The following is an 18,615-nucleotide window of genomic DNA, read 5'->3' as shown; positions in this document are numbered from 1 at the left end:
CGGATAATATGGCTGGAGGTTGAATTACTTCTGAATTACGCTGCACATGCACCACGGTTACTGTCCCGCACTTTGACCCCAAAATAACAGAAGAACTCGATACAAAGAAAACGAGGCATGAATAACCACAAGGAACAACCGATCTTTTTGTAAAAACAGTAAAGCATAGAGCTCTTACAAAATGTACAGAGCTGTAAAACTGTCTGTTTCACTGCTAAACATTGGAAGCAATTTGCTTCCAGCTAAATTGTTTGTCAGTTTTTTTGGTTCGTGACAAAATAGGTAAACCAGAATTAGCCTGATACCTACAAGCTGAATATCGCCACCTGGAATTATGTCATGAATCATGAAGGCGTGTCACTCCTGACTTGAACGGGATGTATGAAAAAGGCCCTGTGAAACTAAACAAACAAGTACATACATAAGGTTCCTGAGGCAAATAAAACTAATTCTTATCTCATGGAAAAAAAAACTCCTGGATTTCCTGACACCATTTTATCTTTGTGTTTAAAGCTCCTCATATACCCAGCCAACAATCTGCAGTTGGACAAGTCTGGAGCATCACTGAATGTAGACTGTGCAGAGAGTAAATAAGTGCATGCAAAAAAAAAGTCAGCAGTGACAACCAAAAGCAAACAGCCAATTTAACATGGCACACGCAGACTCTCCTCATGTGGAGCGACGAAACTGAAGACCAACAGATTATCATGATTAGAGACCAGATCGGTCCCTGAAACACACAAAACGCGCACTGCTGGGTTTCTGATTTCCTTTCCTTTCTTAAAAATCTGCACAGTCCTCTGTCTTTCTTTTACTGCAGCGCGTATAACGCAGGCGCAGACTGCAAGTCCTGGCTGACAGTTGGATGTCGTCTTTGCGGTGAGTTCAAGTGCTATTTTGTTTGTCCAGATGCTAGCAGCGTGAGCAGACACAGCGGGGGGCCTTCAAATCAGTTTTGTGTACAACAACCCTTCAATTGAAATGGACAAACTGGCTAAGAGGTCATTAAACTTAATTTTACGATCAAATCCGTGCATCCTTGGCCAAATTCTTTTTGTTTAGGTTGTCCCATTGAAAGTGCACACACAGCTCAGCTTTACAGCCATCTTTAACATGGACATCTTAGGCTACTGGCACGTTAAGCTGACACCAAGGGAGCCCAGCTTTTGGAAAACGACTGGAGGAACCTTTTTATCATGATAATGGAGACAGAAACTTTCTCTTATTTCTACATATATACATATGACATATGTCTGTTTTGCCAGAAAAATGTACCAAAGACCTGCAAACCCACAGAGAACTGAAATCTATGGATGCTCGCTCAGAGTTAAAGCTCTTCAGTAAAAACATACAAAAAAGTCAAGTAAACACAAATATTCAGCTCTTTTCAGGTCTGAAATGCTTTGCTCTGTGTCCTTTACTCGAAATGTTCACGGAAAAACTAAGAGGACTGAAGAGAGGCCAGACACATGAGCTGCATATTACTGGAGCAACCTGTGAGTTAATGTGTGCACAAAGTTGTCTGTTTTATTGTTGCAAACAGGGAGAGCCGAGCTCTTTCAGGAGGGAAAGGGGAAGCTGCGGAATAAAGCCTTTAAGAGAACGTATGTGTACGGAGGTTTGCAGAGCTGAAAAAAGAATGGTGGTGATAAATGCTCCGTTAGTAGTTGGATTTGACCGAGTGATTTAACAGCATAAAAAGACAACGCTGACGAGACCCAACGCACGCACTAAACAGGACAGAGAGAAGCAATCTTTTCAGCACTGTTTTTCTCCAATCAACTTTAAGTGTCTTGGAGACATTATCAAGATGCCTGGGGAAAGACCCCATTTGTCTGAATGCCCACTGGAGTGAAAACAGTCACAGCGACGGAGGAGAGCTGCTCTGGCTAGGAGACCGTTTAGCTGCAGTGGTGGAACTGCTTGGGCTTCTCTTAGTGTTTAAGTGGATCCAGATGCAGCAAGCATTGCAGGCCCCCTCTTATCCCCTTACACTGCTTCGATGAGGACTTTTAATGCAACACAAAGAGACATGACAGCACAGCAGTAAAGTAAAAACTGGGCTGCTAAGCGAAAAAACAGAACACTGAAAATAAGAAAACTGGTCAGATGATGCCTATGTGAATGGGATTTTGTCATTCCTGATAGATTGCAATGAAATTTGAAATATGTTGCAGAAACTCTAGTCATAAGAGGGAAAAAAATATACAAATTATATTTAAAAACCGGTGACATGGTAACCTGGAAAGGGACAGAGGATTTCTGCAGAAGGCGGTACCGTCTGATCCCATCTCTGACTTTTTGGCATCCAAGGTAACAGGTTGTCTGCAGAGAAAACAACAGCTGTGTCTGGAGCTGCGGCTGCCTGCTTGGGCATGGAGCAGGGAGAAGGGGGAGGTTTTTTTTTCTTTTTCTGTGGGCATGCGTATGTGTGTGCATGGAACCAGGTGGCGACAAGCTCCTAAGCTGCATTCCTCACTCAACTTGTTGGTTCCGTGTTGGCGTGTGAGAAATATATGTGCTGTGTGTGTCTATGTGAGACTGTCAGAGGGAAGTGCAGAAAATGATCACTGGTTCCTCTTTGAGACTATAACACAATTGACCTTGAAAGAAACACAGAAAAGTCTGCACAATCCACAAAATATCAAAAAGCACAAACATGTGTTGGTCAATAACTATGATCTTATCAGAAACTGCTCAATCACAAGCCTGTGTTTCCACCTCGTATAAAGTTTCAGATGGTAAACTGAATTCAAACGCAACAGCACTGTTTGTCCCAGACTAACAAGCATACACTTTCAATTGTTCTGTGAAAAACACTGTGTCCCCAGTACATGGATAAAAGCTTTGGTCGAAGCTCTTATTTGCGTGGTTGTCATTTTTTTCTTCTTCTTCCAGTTGATGATCACAGGAGCATTTTAGACTATTGAATCCTAATTTATAAAAGGAGTGCGACTCAAACAGAAAGCAGCTTCAAATGCGTAACTAAGAACTACGATAAGTTATTCACTGAGCTTGCATTAAGTATTTATATAAAGCAGCATTTGCAGTGTGAATCAAAGAATCTGAGCGCAGCACTTCTCTGGAAACATTGCAACTTCTCACATTTTAGATCAACCCCACAGAATATCAGTCAGAATAGTTGATGATTTTGATCAAACCTAAATACCATGACGGCAATCGAGAGCATGGAGAGTGCTTGGAACCGCCGACGGTAGATGGCAGCTAAACATTAAGGCATGTGTCGCGCATTGCTTTTTAATCTCAAATGTCTAAAAGCTTCTTGTGTTTTGTTAATGGTTGTAATTCTGTGCTTTTGTTCTCTGTGTCGCCAAAATGTTTGTTAAAACATATGATCCAATCGTGAAAAAAACCCAACAAAAAAAAAAAAAAACGCAAGAAAAAGAAGAAAAAGAGAGAAAGGACAAAGGGAGGAAGGGGATTGCACCAGTTATTTGAGAGAGGAATGCACAAGAGGTCACATACTTCTCTGCACTGCAGCAGCTTGCTCTGAGTTTAACTTTCTCTCACTTACCCTGTGCAAAATAAGCAATATTACTCAACACACATCTGTTGCAACAGATCATACACAAACACATGTGATTCCCTAGGAAGCAGTGTGGACTGCCTCAAGAGGCAGAGAATGAAGAGGCTTTGGCAGGAACCCCTAAAGGATAATTCAGTTACACGACAGGCTTTTTTTTTTTCCCCAGAAGACATTTGGACAGGTTACAGTAGAGAGAGCACAGGTGAAAAACAATCAAATCAATGATTCACACACTCCGCTGAAATGCTTAAGCTCTTGTATAGTGCATTTTGACCCACTAGCTCTTTTCAGGCAGTGGTGATACCATCTCAGCACAGCAAAGAGGTCCTTTTTAAAGGCACTTCTGTTCCCATTTTGGTAATTGATATAAAACGTTATGGTGGCTCAGCACATCTTGGTGTGCGATTGCAAATACCAAGCTAATGTCTTCGAATCAGCATTGCGGGTAAGTGTGGTGCGCTACGCAGCTTGTCCTCCATCAAACGCATACACTCCGATCTGGATCTGCGATTACCCCGGAAAAGTATTGGCAGCACATCAACTTCAACCACCATTTAAGACCAATACTGCTTGAATGGGCAGTATGAAAAGATAAAACTGTTCACCTTTTTTTTTTCCATTTAGTGAATGGGGATCTATGAAAACGGTCCCGCCGCAGCTTCGCCTAACAGCAGATGAAACTGCTCGTCCCGGCTCTGTTACGGACTAATTCAGTTTAGTTTAGTTTACCCTGTTTGGGTAGGACGGCTTACATAACCTGATTTCATGCTAACAGAACATGTCAGGTCGTACAAATTAGCCCCGCCCTCCACATATTCAGGATTGGTAACTCCAGTCTTCTTTGTACAATACATGTACTATCCAATGCAGATTCCAAGCACTAATTACGCTGATGTCTCCCAAGGCACATAAAAGTGTTTTATGGAACTGTTAATAAGGTTAAAGACATCTTCATATAAACTTAAACGAATGCATGATAAATGTATCACAATGCTGCTTACCAATTAACTGTAATGCTGAAATGAGCTCTCTCCCTGCAAATTTCTCATTCTTCTTCAACTTTTATGCAGCAGCACTTGCCAACAATGCTAATGTGGATCTGGACTGCAAGAGATAACAAGAGGGAAGAAGAACCGACTCCCTTTTATTTTTCAAAGACACAGCTGTTTGGGCTGGTCATCAGCTAGCATGACAGAGTGGAGCATCTTCCAGGTGGTCATGGCTTGATGAGAAGGAAAAACAGCTACTAATTCAGCTGCAATTTGCCATGCAGCCAGGGACAAAGGTGTGAAACACAAACCCAACAGCATATGCAGCCACCCTTACGAAAACACTGCATTGAGCCAAATCTTGATCTTAACCAAATCTTTGGGAACCACGAGGACTACATATCCAAACAAAGTCGACAGACCGCAAAAAAGATGCACACAGACTGAAACAGACCACCTAACTAGTATTATGTTTAGAGGGTAAACAGATTAAATAAGTGAGAAGACTGTTAAATGAGAATTACATAGAATCTGAGTGTGTGTCCGTTAATGTGGAGACATGGTCAGCCACAATGAGGGCTAAGCCACCAGGGGCTTAACAGCTGGCCTGAATGAACATTACTATGAGGCGCCTGCTCTGTGGGTATGGTGCATACACCCCCCCCCTCCTATCTTCAGAACCCACAGGGATCATGGGAGGAGATCTGGTGTCTAGACTATATAGATTCCTCGAGTTCCAGCCAAAAAGAGCCAGTTACTGACTAAAAGAGAAATGGATTCACGTACTGAATATACACTGACCGCAGCTGCATTAAACACACACACACAGGGAAAGGTCAGACCGTCTACTCTCTACCCTAAAATCTTTAGAAAGTCAAAGTACAACATCCTTCATACCATAAAAATGGTATGAATATTCATTTACCCCAATTTCTCTCTTTTAAACTAACCAACAGTACTTTTCTCCTGATCAAATGTCCAACGTCTCAAATGTTCTTGTGTCTGCACGTCTGGGACGTCAGCTGTTCTGCTGGAGCCAGTGACACGACTGAGGGCATCCCGTTATGACCCTAAACACAGATCAGTAAATACACACATGTAAAAACGGGGTATCATTTTCCTTAGTCCCCAGACTTTATTGTTCCTAAACAATACCCGATCTTCTGCCTGGTCAGCCTTCAAGCACCAAATATAGAAAAGGTGAAGAGAGAAGAGAAGCCCTGTTGGGCCCAAACTGGCATCTATACATGCAAGCAGCAACATGCCAAAGGTCTGTGAATTTTCTGTCCCCAAACTGGTCTGGCTGGCAAATGAAAGTTAATAGGTAATAGGTTAAGCTTCAGCTTTTGCCAGAAAAGAAAGAGCATTACCAATTATTTTCTAGAAAACCTGTATCAATGAAATGTCTCGGTTCCACTGGAGAAAGATGTCAGGAATGCATTTGCTTTAGAAATATAGTAGACTGTGATAAAATGCTCCCTCTTTTATGTCAGTTTCTTTGTCCCGACTGACAAAGAAACTGACATTGAGCAGCTATTGTCAGGGCCAACGGTGTCGCTTTACGTGTGACAGGAATAGTTAAAGACACAACTCGCGTTTATTGCACATCCAAAGTGTAAAATTCCCTTGTCGCCTTGTTCTAACCAATGACGCACTGACAAAGAATGAAACCTCCAGCTGACAATTAATTAAAGAATGGCTGAGTTTCAACAGCCTACCATTATAGGTGCCAATCTCACAAACTTTGAAACTTCCAAGTCATTCCCGAATGCCATCAAAATCAGTCAAGAATATGGAAATTCACATCTTCTCAATGTATACCGGCCTAATAGTTAGCAGTGCTGTGTGTAGATGGCGAACGTCGGTGATCACCGAGTTTGACTCTACATCACGAGCTTGAAGTGGCACGATGACACGATCATTTACACTCACTTCATTTTTTGATCTCGGGCTCCTCTAGATAAGCTCTGCGTTACAGCGCACAGGAAGCTACAACGAAGGAGAAACCTCGACAAACGCTACGCTTTCAAGCACTACAACACCTAAAATCCAGCTGGAAATGTTCCGAGTCAGAATCGCATCCAGAATACCAAAGTAGGCAGCAGTACGAACTGCCACAATAACGATAAACAGGCTCATTACGCGCAACTGAAGTGTGGTAAAATGCCAAATAAGGCAGAAAATCTTTGCGAAAGAAAGGACGCTTACAGACTTCTCCATTGCTACCCGAGGCTAAGCTGCTTATTGCTTTTCTTTGTACATAATGTATGATGTGCATGGGGGTTGGTGAATGATAAATGCAAAGGGCCACTTTGATGAAATGAGTTAACAAGACAGAAATACTAAAACATGCACACATCTTTTTTTTAAGCTCTGGGTGACATAGAAGGTGATAATACATCCTTTTAAGCACTGCAGATAAACCAGAAAACATACAACAATGTCCCCTGGGGCCTCCAATGACACTGGGCTGTGTGGTATCCTTCTGTGTATTTGCCCCCTGCATAAATAAACTGATATTGTCCATAGTTTTTGGTTGTTCCAAGCTATCTTCTGAACACTAAAAAGTGAAACAGAATGCAAGGGAAAAAAAAATAACCAGGAACAGACAAGCTCTTAAACTGTCTACGACTTATGAATGAATACTGTATTTGCTGACAAATGCAGTGTATTCTAATTCAACACAGTGCCCAATAAACAGATCTAGCAGTCAAATTTAGCACATTTCTTTTTGCAGTTGAAATATTAAAGTCAGATGACGCTATCGTGAGTTATAAAAGGGTAAATCCTCTTTTAACTCTTTATCTTTGAATCCGTTACAGCTGTCCCCTTTCCTGTGCCAGCGCTTGCAAGGAAATGGGAACAAAATAAAATAAAGTAATTAATCCTTCATCAGTTATTACTTTTTTACTTCTTAATTCATAGAAAACCCATCTCCTATAAAAAGACAAGCATGCCAGCGGACATATGGCACAACATCTTGGTTTCAATTCAGTGATTTTAGTTAGTTGACTAATGAAAAACGGAACCGATGTCACTGGGTTGCCGTTGGCGATTTTTATTCACATTTAGAAGATGTGAATAAGAGAAGATAAATGGAAACAGTAAAAAAAAACAAAAAAAAACACTTCCAGTAATGAAGGTTTGATATGGAGTTTGATATAGAGTTTGATATATAGAAACGGCAACTTGCATCTGACCTTAGCATGACGTAACCCAGCAGCTGTTTCTGGTCTGAGCAGGCAAACAAACTCATGTGACTAACCGAAGACAAGCCAGATATGAGATCATATCCCAGATTCTCCCAGAGATTAAAGTAAATTCTAATTCCTAAGGTTTTAGTAAGAAGAGCTCTACTCATTTCTCTCTGGTGGATGTCCACTACAGCTGTTGTTTTTTTTTTCTTCCTGGAGAACTTGTTTCCAGTTAGAACGACAACTCCTTCAACTAATATACATAAATCAGCAATGCGGCCTGTACCCCCACCCTCTGGTGACACTTCGCTACATAGTGCCAGCAGAGGTGGAAATTTGTCTAATTTGCATTTCCCTTTGGCGGCTTTTCAAAATAACGTTTGAGATTAGCTTTGCTAGCGAATGGAAACCTGGCTCGCAGCACGCTAATGTGCAGACTGCAAGTATTAAAATAATAACAGACGATTACTAAACTGTAAAAGTAATCTGATAAAAATGATATGATCAGAAATGACCATAATTGGACAACCCTACACTGAACCCACAAACTAACTTTCAAACATGCTCGTTTAAACAGTCCTGACACCGTGCTGATCCTGATCTATGGAGTTGTACAGTCAACTTACAGCGTATTCATTTATCCGAACCACACAGAGAGAGAGCAGCTGAAAAGTCTGTGGGGGCCAGTAATTCACCACCCCACTCAGTCATTGTGATCTGTGCTCGCCTGCCAGTGAGATCATACCTGTATCCTGTACAGTAACGCAGAGAAGCCAAGAACAGAAACAGGTCTTTGCTTGCCCCCTTCACTGCCTGTGTCTTTCTCCCAGGCAGCTGCATGCAGCGGTCTGAACCTGCCTGCTGGGAAGCAACACAGTGCTGGCTATCCCACGTTTAACTAGCTGAGGCTCATCAAAAACAGAGAGAGTGAAAGAGAGGAGAAAAAAAAACAAAAACACATTGAATTATGTTGGTGTTGCCCTCCTTTTTGCACAATGACTCACATCCCCTCTTTTGGCCTAACCTGCTCATCACAGGAGGAAAGGGGCAGAAAAGGAAAACAAATACGCCCCCGTCACTGACCCTTCACCAAAGTTGACCCATTTACCGACAAAAGCTTTCATTCTGTTATTCTGACCTTCCTTTGCCTGTCCCCCCACCCCTACCCCCCTCTGTGTTATGCAAGACTTCAAGTCAGTGGAAAGTGTTGCTGCTAACGCAATCGCAGTCCAACATTTTTGTTAAACTGATCAGTTAGCTGTGCGAATGGCATGCAGCCAATCCAATAGACAGGATGATGTTTTAAAAAGCCAAAATGGTTCATCTCTGAAATGAGAAGTTGATTTTTTTCTGAACTCCTTTCTGTTTATCTTTCTGTGCAGTGATGTACTAAGATAGAAATTCTGTGTAGAAATAAACCATCTGTTGTTTTGTGCTGATCCTAGCCCAGCAGAATGTTACAGTGCCGTTTCCACAAAACTCAAACGTTAAATAAAAATGCCATATGACAACTTGGAAAATCCATATTTGGCTGAAAACAATAGAAATACGCCTTTTTTTTTTAAATTTACCACTTCATGAACAGTATATGCTTTTTCATTCAAATTGAGAACATATTTGTTCAAACTCAATACATTTTGTTAGCTTCAACGTTCAGTATGTTGCATTTGTACACTTTGAAAATAAATACACGGCCTGAATTATTTGAATATCACTGTATCTAGTTGTTCTTTTTGCTTTAATCTACATTTCACAAAGCATCTAAACTTTTGTGCGAACAGGGCTGTCACTGAGCATTCAAGATTATTAAATTTAAACAGTTAAAAACTTGCAAGGAAGAAAAAGAAATTGTGGCGTTACGGTAGGGTACATGCCTTCTTGCACCTATATTTCACGTGTTGTGTTATTCTGGGCAATAAACGAAGACACAGACCACCAAGAGGGTGTTTCATGAGCCAAAACTGGCAAATAATAACCCACTGACAATGAAAACAAGAAGTGCAGTAAGAGATGAGGTCACAACTGGTATTTATGGGTTCCAGAAAGCTTTAAAATAATTTCATTTGATGAGTCAGAAAAAAGAAAAGCTCTAACCAGCAGAGTAGGAAAACAGACCGTTTAATACATTCATGGACTATAAGATACACAAACCAGCATACCCCAAGAGAAACATCTCCAGATAAAACGACTTCTTCTTGATACTTTGGATATCGTATCATAGCTTCGCAAAGGCCCTCCCCAAAACCAAAGGGCCTCCCAAGGGAGAGCAATGTCAATACTTTCTTCGCTTAACATGAGCTCATACAAGAAATATGACCCAACGAGTAAACCTTCAGGGAAAATAATTGAAGACAAACTGCGTGGTTTCTTCCACATTTAGGATGTCATGCAGCATTTGTAGCACAAACTACAAACAATGCTGCCCAAACACAGGAGGAGGCACTGTTGAGCTCTGCCACCCACAAACGCTGCTTTACTCTGATCTATTAGGGAGGGGTCGGTCTGATGTTTGACTGTGCGCCCAATGCTTGGAACATTATGGGTCTTACATAAAGCACACCCACAGTAAAAAATTTCCCGAAAGTGATGAGCAGTTTGAGCATCTTTTCGGTGGTCTCCTCTGACCTCGCTAATAAATGACAGCACTCGTTAGATTATGTCTGAAGTGAAAGTCAAATCAAAGTTAACATTTAAGGAGATGAAACTGAGATACATTTTAAAATAATTACATCTCATAAGGTGTCAGCACAACTGCAGGCTCTTGGCTGGTAATAGAATGTGCGATGTGGCGTCTGATGCGTTTATGATTTAAGCACCGCGAGTCTTAAAACAACAGGCTTTTTCGGTTTGTAGTGATATAGATTCGGACGACTTACTGCTGGGTCTGTGAATTCAAAGCCTCTCGAACAAACCAGGAATAAACCTCCCTATTACGTCACACTGTAACTCGGCTAATCAGTTAACCGTGGCTGAGACACCAAATATAAAAAAAAAATGTTTTTAAAAAAAGCATAACATTGCACTGGTTGCAATTTATTGCATGCATTATGCTTGCCAGCAGCTGTAAGTCATGAGATGTTGTCGCACTCTGAACTGCTCAAGTGACAAACCCCAGCCCGGGGAGGGGACCAATCCAAGGTTCAGATATATCAAAACCATCTCTAAAGTCAATCTGTGTCAGGGTTTGACGGCGCAGAGTGGTTTTGGATAACCGCTTGTCTAATCAACCCCTGGCAGGTCTTATCACAAGTTGTTGAAATGTGTCACTGCATGCTTTAAAGGTTACACGCGCATACCTTTATTATCCAGCTGTAAAGCTGCATTCTTAACAAAGCAACTGTTACCGAGTTGTTGACAACAATGAGCACTTAGACACATGGATGCATAATAAGATCTTCAGCAACTGAGGACCTCTTCTGAACACCTTCTCCGTGAAAAAAAAACAAAAAAAAACGCACATTCAGTTTCTTGTTTTGTCCCAACAACAGCACGATCTCCCAAAAATATTCAGTTAAGCACGATGTAAGACGAGCGGAAATGAAAAGCACTGGGCTTTTGAGAATTGTGAAGCATTCAAATGTCAATACAACTGCTTATCAAACTAGCTGCAAACTAAAAATGCAACATCGACGGTTCGGTCTGCTCATTATCGCAGTGAAAGTCCGTTTGCTGGAACGCACAAGACACAGAGGTGTTTTCACAATTTAAGCCCACAAGATGCTCAGAAAACCTTTCTCAACACCTAAGCTCACACTACTGAGCAAACTGTTGGAAGGTACTCATTCAACTGCAAACTGTAAATAATATTATCAAGAGTTTAGATGAGAGTTTTGATCTTACCATGGATATCAAAAACATTCAAAGGCTTGGTCACATGGCGCGTCGAGTCTCTCTTTCCCCCTTTGATGAAGGCTGGCAAACTGGGTCTCCTCTGGTCCCCTACAAACTTCCCCGGCTGCTGCCCCATAAGGGCAGGGTGCCAGGCTGCAGCCGGGACTCTCCAAGCTGGACTCAGTTGCTCACCAGAGAGGGAGAGGATCGGGAGAAGACAGGAGCCCCCTTTCCTGGCTCAGACTGCCCTCTCCTTGTGTGTGGTTGGTGCAAGTCACCAGCACAGGTCTGTGTTACTCCTGTATGCACCTGTTTATCATGCATTAATGGAGTCCAAGTGCTTCAGATGACAAAACAAGGCTTTTGACAGGAACCTAGTAGGAAAAAAAAAAAAATCATCAATTATTTCAAATAAAAAAAAGCGATGTCACTCTGACATACAAATATAAGTGCGAGAACAGCTTCAATTATTCTGTGTATCTGGAGATCTTTGGGGGAGATAAAAACACCTTGGAGAACATTGTCCTAATACGATACATTTAAATTGCCACAAAAGTCCCATTCCGTAACATAGAACAGTTTTCATGTTCCAACAAAAATCTGCTGAAACATGACTGAAGAGGTTTCATCACAAAAAAAAAAAAAAAAGGTGATTACTCTGAAAAAGGTTGTTTTGATTTCCCCCCTAAAGGGACAAATTGACTTAAACCATGTCAATAAAAATTCAAATTAAAAAAAAGCACAGCATAACAGAAGCACAGGGTCCTCTTACTGTGAGGGACAGTGGTTATTTTCCCCTTAATGTGTGGCCCTGCTCCACATTGTGGGTGCTTCCATCTTCCTATAATGCATCCAGACAACTCTTAATACTGAATTTCCGCTTTTAAGAGCCAATCACGCTTTTAAATAACAAGCTGGCGTTTGTTAACCTCATTTTACAGCAGGCGACACACGCAGCTATCAGGGAATTTTGTAGTGATTAACAACTAAACAAAGAACTCTGAGCAAAAATTATTTACGGGGACGTCCACAATTGGTCCACTAACTATTGTTAACATCGACGCTATCGTCGGAGGACAACTTATTTATTTATGTCATAACCAGTTAAACACCAGCTTTAAGCACTGTCGTGAAAAGGACATATTTCTAACGCTTCACACAAATGCGTTTTGCTTGTACGAACTAACGGAGTAAAGACAGGTGTGAAAGGAAAACTTACACGGCCACAGAAACATTTAGATTGTTGTTTAGCTGGCGACCTCCAGCTAACGTTGAAGATAGCCATGAAAGCTAACCAACGTTTGCTGGTGGTATGCAGCGCGAGAGCCTTAAATGCACATCGAACAGTCAACAGTTGGCTCTTGCTGGTCCGCTGCTAATAACCTCAGACAAGTGCACTTAAACGTTTCACAAAAACATTTCTGGTGAGCACAGTTTCACACCCTCCAACTGCTCTTTTCCAAAGGCACAGAAATGAGTTTGTCTCAAACTTCCGTGTCCACTCTTCCCGTCTTGCGGAGCTTCTCCCCCCGTGGTACCCGGACTAAAGACACTTCAATCAAGGAGGCGAAGAGAAGTTGAGGGAACTCTGCCGGCCACAGACCAACGACTCTCTCTGCAAGTCCTCTCCTCTGTTCACAGTCGCCGAGCTCTTCGATACCGACTCCTCCGTTCACGTACTTAGTCATCGCTTTAACGTGAAAGCCTGAGCAGTAAACTTTGGCCGAGTAGCAGTTGTGTCGCTGGAGCCGCCATACTTCCATACGCAAGGTGGTTTACAGAAATATGTGGGTGGGGCGACGCGTGACGTCACGTGCGTGCGTGGGCTAGTACATGGAAGCGGTGCAGAGGTTTTTTATTTCGCTTGAAGAGAGGACAGACAAACAACACAGTAACATCGCTGAGACAGAGGGAGCACAGTCAGGGACGAAAGCCCGAGGCAACCATCCATCCAGATTTTCATTTCTCTTCTGTCAAACAGCAGTTTGATGAATGTTTCACGCCGTGGGAGCCATATTTTGCTCCCACATACACTAACATGCCAATGTAAGCGAATAAGAAATTGTAGTTAATCAAGTCTTCTGTGGTGAATAGAATCCATCTTTAAAAAATAAATTTATTTAGGGAATGGGAAAAGATGGGGAAAATGATCTCCACGTTTCCCCGTCTGCCTTAATTGTTCAACATTAAAGACCCACACTGAGATTGGTACAAATGTGTAGAAATTGCAGAAAATTTATTTCAGAGAATATACATCAATTGCATAATGTCACCAGTTGTCAAACATGTTTGATTAACATTTGTTCAACTCTACAAAAGCTACAGATTTTATAAGGTTACTGATCCTTTCCATCAGCAGAAAAAAAAGATAATTTCTGTGTAACATAAACAACACGAGCACCTCACTTTGGCAAAGAACAATGAAAATGTGGTCTCATCTGTGGTCCCGTCACACTGCTGCTTGGTGCGATTTTAGGGTTTGTTTTGGGCTTTTTAGCCTTCCTGTTCCAATAGCTTTTGTTGTGTCAACATCACAATCTCCTCCATCACCTCTGGTTTCAAGATGTCCTTGACCTACAGAAACAGCATAAGACAGAGACTTATAGATCTGATGCAAATGAAGAAAATACAAAAAAAAAAGCTTCTACAGAGAAGTATAAAAGTCTAAGAAAATAAAGTAACTGTACAAAAACAAAACAGAAGAGGTCCACGAATTATCTACAGCACACACTTTTAACTTAGTTTCTAAGAAAAGACAAGTGCCACGGAAGTGTTTCAACAAAACTATAATAGCTGTTAAGACTCTGAACACTAGAAGTGCAACGTTTATGAGAAGTAGTGATAAAGTCATCTGTTCCTTCCTTTAAGGTTAATACAGTAAACCGTCAATTCCAACCCAAGAAGATCTGCGAGAGTCAAATTTACAACATGGCCACCAGATGGCACAATACATCACGGAAAAAGTCTGTTTCACTACAATCTCTTTTAATCGCGATTGTTTGTGTTTTTGCAGCAGCGTTTATAATAAAATAATGGGGAAAAAAAAAGACTGCATAGTGTTGAAACTGAATTAACGGCATCAGCGCTTCCTACCTGATGCTGGAGTGACGATTCGTAGCAATAGAGAACACTGGTGTCATACAGCAGGACTTTGTGTGCAGCCAAAGCCAGCAGGCAGTTCCTCAACCGTGAAATCACCTCTCGATCTGACAGGCTAACAGGCTGAGAGGACAAGAGACACACACACACACACACACATAAAAAACTTAAATTCAATGAAGTCCACATGTGTTAGAAACACAATACATTTTATCTTTTTCAACACATACACTTTAAATTAAACAACAGACTCCACAAAAGTCTCAACTTCAACTTGAGTGGGTTTATATACACAGGGGAAAATGTGTTCGAAAAATAAACCTAAAGCAGCCAAATAGAAGAGATTTACAACTGGATTTCTAATGTTTCCTACTACACTTGTTTTTTTTCACAGTGGCTGATTTGGAAAATATTCCACAGTGCCACAATATGGTTTTCAGACCTTTTTTTTAAAATGTTCCACATTTTTATGTTACAGGATCTTATTAAAAAAAAAAAAAAATGACTTAACTATTTTCTTTCCTCAAATGCCAAGAAACAAGTCTCCAAAAAGACAAAAGTAAAAATAACTCCCTAAAGTTGTGAGTAAATTTATCAAAATGAATTAAAAAAATAAATATCTATTTACATTCAGAAAATACTCAAACTCCTCAGCATGGCAATTGATCAAAGTGTTTTTGGCAACCAGAATAAATTTCTTATCTCCTCTCTCATGGCAGAATCCTTCAGACTCAACTGGGTCGGACTTATAGAGATTCAGTCACAACCATCTCCAGGTATCTCCAGAGATGCTCAGCTGGGTTCAAGTGAATAATCTCTCAGCCTCCATCACAGAAAAAAAAAAAATCATCCCCAAAGACTTACATTTTCATCACCATGGAAACAAAAGTCAAGATGGTATCGAAAGAGGTGGCGCTCCGCACCTGGTTCTCTGCTTGTAATTGTGGAAGACAGTTCCATCCTCAATTTTCAATCTTCTAGTTGTGTTTGTCACAGTTTGAGAGTCGTTCAGGTGCCTTCTCAGCTGGTTGTCATATAAATTGCAGTGAGGAATGTATTCTCTATGACCAGTCCTTTCTTTTACACTCGCCCATCTCCACAAATTAACTCTGGACCTCATTCACAGTGAGCATAATGAGGAAACCAAAACTGAGTAAACAGGTTTAGGTTCCAAAGGCAGAAATGTTCCTTGACACAATCCTGCATCACATATGTACAGACAACTCTCTCAACCTCATGGCTGCGTTTCACTATGGCAAACACCATCAGCTGTGAGATCCCTTAGCCGGACAGGTGTTTGTCTATCATAACTGTGACAAATTAATTCCATTAGGAAATGGACTACATCCCCAAGTCCACTGGTAGACATGAACAACCAGAGGAAGTGTGTAACTTTTTAAGACCATCTATTGGCCAAATCGCAATAATATTCATTAGTGTAGAACGGTGTGAAAATAACAGTCTGAAATCCTTTACAATGACACTGTAGCTGTAGACATAAGATCACATCTGGAGTTGTAAGGGGTGCCTAAACAGGACCAAGGGCATTTCTCAAACACATGGTAAATATCGGTATATAATCGTAAATAATCGGTATTTTGATCATGTTTCTGTTCCCTCTGATCCTACCTCCAGACTGGTGTAAAAGCCCCCTGCTTCCTCATCCTGTTGTCCCGGTGTGGGATACAACCACACAAAGCCATTATTTCCAAGGATAATAGATGCACCACATGGCAGGTTGTGAAAATGTGTTTTCTGTCTCTTGATCAGAGAAGGGGAAAGCTGTACCAACACTCCTTGACCCAACTGACAGTTAAAAAAAAAAAAGAAAAGAAAAGGAAGCAAAACATTAACGAGGACATTTTTTTTTTACAATAAATTATAACACAAGTAAAGCAATTTATTTATCAAAGATAATCTAAAATGATACACATACAGGTGTATAATCACTGGTATTTTGAATTAGATACTACATTGGCATAATGAATGTCAACATCTGCTTGCATCTGATCCCAATACTAGGTGCACAAATTCCAGCAAGATGAGTTACACATATCAATTTTAAATGTGATGCATTTCAGAGTTTTTGAGGCAGGTCTGTGATGCTACAGAAGAACAATAAACAGTGATCTCTGGAGTAGACTGAACTGGGTGCATCATCACAGCAGTACTGTGCAAAATTCCCGGTGTACGGTAACTTACTTTTCCATACTTTAAACTACGAGTGTGAAGTGACAGGGCTCCATCTGAGAAGACAGACTGCACCTCTGCCTAAAACCGCAACAGAGATACAACACAGCTTGATAAGTGGGAATAAAGACAAGGGCAGCAAGTCAAAGATTTGAATAAACTTTTGAGTTACACTGATGAGATCGCCCTCTTGAAGGTACTCTCTCATGGTGAGCTCATCTTCTGCTGACCTTCTCCTCTAAGAGATCAAATAAATCACTTCAGTCAGTGTCGTAATACAAAGCATTTCCCCATGTCAAATGTTTTCTATCACCTCACCAGCTCTCCTCCAGGCAGATTGACAGATGACAACAAGAGGACAGAGTCCAGTCTGGATTTGGTCTCTACCTTCCATCGCTTCTGTTGTACCTACATATAAACACAAGTGTGAGTCACACACATTCAAATAATTCACATTCAAAATGACAACAGCCTAACTTCATAACATTTTCTTTATATGAAGAACTGACAAAGTGCCTCACCTCTGTAATTCTGCCCACTACAACATCTCCGACCTCACCATTAAACCTGCATTTAGATCAATTGGAGAAAATCAAGAAAAAACAGGTAGCAATTCAATTCTTATTGTGGCACACCACAGTGTACAAGCCTTGACTTACCGAGTTTTAAGTGGCCTGACACATATTAGTTTGTCCACCCTCTGCACCTCTCCAGCGACAGAAGCCGTCAACTTCTCTTCATCAACGTAGGTCCCATGACCCCTGGGGGAAAAAAGTACATTAACCATAAGGTCTCAGGCAACACAACTACTATTTGAAAACAATAATTTAAGATTTTACAGTCCCTTTAGCAATATATATATTACATTAGGTATTAAGCAGTGCAGTAGTGTGACAATAAAGCGTCGGCCTTATATGAGAGCAGATAAAAAAAGAAAAGTTTAACTTGATAATCTGTTATGAACAACTCACATGCTGTAGAGTTTAAATGAGATATTTGGACAGCGATATTGCATAGATCAGGATGGTATCGTGTACGATTTTAATTCACAACCACTCCAGCACCCACCTCATGAAACCAGTGTCTGAAGTGATAACATCGCCGGGGACAACCATATCTTTTCGGTCGAAAGCAGAAACAGTTAGGGACACTGTTTTTCTAATAGTCGGTAATCTCATGTCTACAGCCATGCTTCTTCCTGTGCCTCTTCTTCTTGTCCGTATATTTCCACGCTGCGTTTACAGTGAAATTTGCCGCCAGAGAATTAAGAACAATTCCGAATAATTATTCTCCCAAAGATTACAGTTACTATAAAAACCACCTGGTGGAAATAATGTAATAAGTTTAACCTAACTACAGCAGTAACGAACCATACTGAGGAAAATATTCTTCTACTTTTCAGTAACGTATAACGGAGTCAGGGGCTCATTGTCTCCCCCTTCTGGTATGGAGCGCAATCGCAGAGTATTTATTATTAAAAGACAACTCCTACCAAGCGTTTTCCATGAAGAGTACGAGAGCGTGAACCTCTCACTCAAACTTCCTCGATGCTTCATTATAGTCATGTTCTAGCCCACTTCACACAAGTCCAAATCGAATGACATAATAGCACAGTTTGCAGTTACAGTTTGCTCTTGCCACCAGGTGTCAGTGTCGAGCCATCCTGCCTTCATCACAACCCTGCGTTCACATAACACAGAGGTGACGTCAGATATCAACACGACGCAAACTTCTCCGTCCTAGCCAACCAGCGTTAAGTCAGATA

General features: G+C 41.1%; 2 protein-coding genes across 2 annotated transcripts in view; both read right to left on the bottom strand.

Moving 5' to 3' along the window:
- abl1 (c-abl oncogene 1, non-receptor tyrosine kinase) overlaps window positions 1-11,929 on the bottom strand; it is a 30,294-nt gene extending 18,365 nt beyond the window's left edge. The window contains exon 1 of the mRNA XM_072372635.1: window positions 11,571-11,929. Within this exon, the coding sequence (XP_072228736.1) occupies window positions 11,571-11,697 (127 nt within the window). The 5' untranslated portion in view covers window positions 11,698-11,929. The remainder of the gene's footprint in view (window positions 1-11,570) is intronic.
- Window positions 11,930-13,776: 1,847 nt separating this feature from the next.
- On the bottom strand, window positions 13,777-18,240 carry exosc2 (exosome component 2). Its single transcript, XM_072372637.1, has 9 exons — window positions 17,919-18,240; window positions 17,510-17,611; window positions 17,372-17,417; window positions 17,169-17,258; window positions 17,023-17,088; window positions 16,863-16,931; window positions 16,290-16,466; window positions 14,655-14,783; window positions 13,777-14,135 (listed from the first exon to the last, which is right to left on the bottom strand). Exons 1-9 carry the CDS (start codon window positions 18,038-18,040, stop codon window positions 14,055-14,057), a joined length of 882 nt encoding a protein of 293 aa, XP_072228738.1. The 5' UTR covers window positions 18,041-18,240; the 3' UTR covers window positions 13,777-14,054.
- Between the last annotated feature and the right edge of the window lie 375 nt (window positions 18,241-18,615).

This window comes from Leuresthes tenuis, unplaced genomic scaffold (assembly GCF_036924035.1).
Source record: "Leuresthes tenuis unplaced genomic scaffold, fLeuTen1.0.hap1 SCAF_19, whole genome shotgun sequence".
In the NCBI taxonomy this organism is placed as follows: domain Eukaryota; kingdom Metazoa; phylum Chordata; class Actinopteri; order Atheriniformes; family Atherinopsidae; genus Leuresthes; species Leuresthes tenuis.
This window is presented reverse-complemented; position numbering and strand designations above follow the sequence as displayed.

Bases quoted from the DNA above. Each gene is read 5' to 3' on its own strand.
- exosc2 (XM_072372637.1), bottom strand. From the start codon at position 18,040: ATGGCTGTAGACATGAGATTACCGACTATTAGAAAAACAGTGTCCCTA. The intron at 17,418-17,509 runs GTAAGTCAAGGC...ATCTAAATGCAG, and splicing joins GTCAGGCCACTTAAAACTCG to GTTTAATGGTGAGGTCGGAG. The intron at 16,932-17,022 runs GTAACTCAAAAG...TTGCGGTTTTAG, and splicing joins AAGAGGGCGATCTCATCAGT to GCAGAGGTGCAGTCTGTCTT.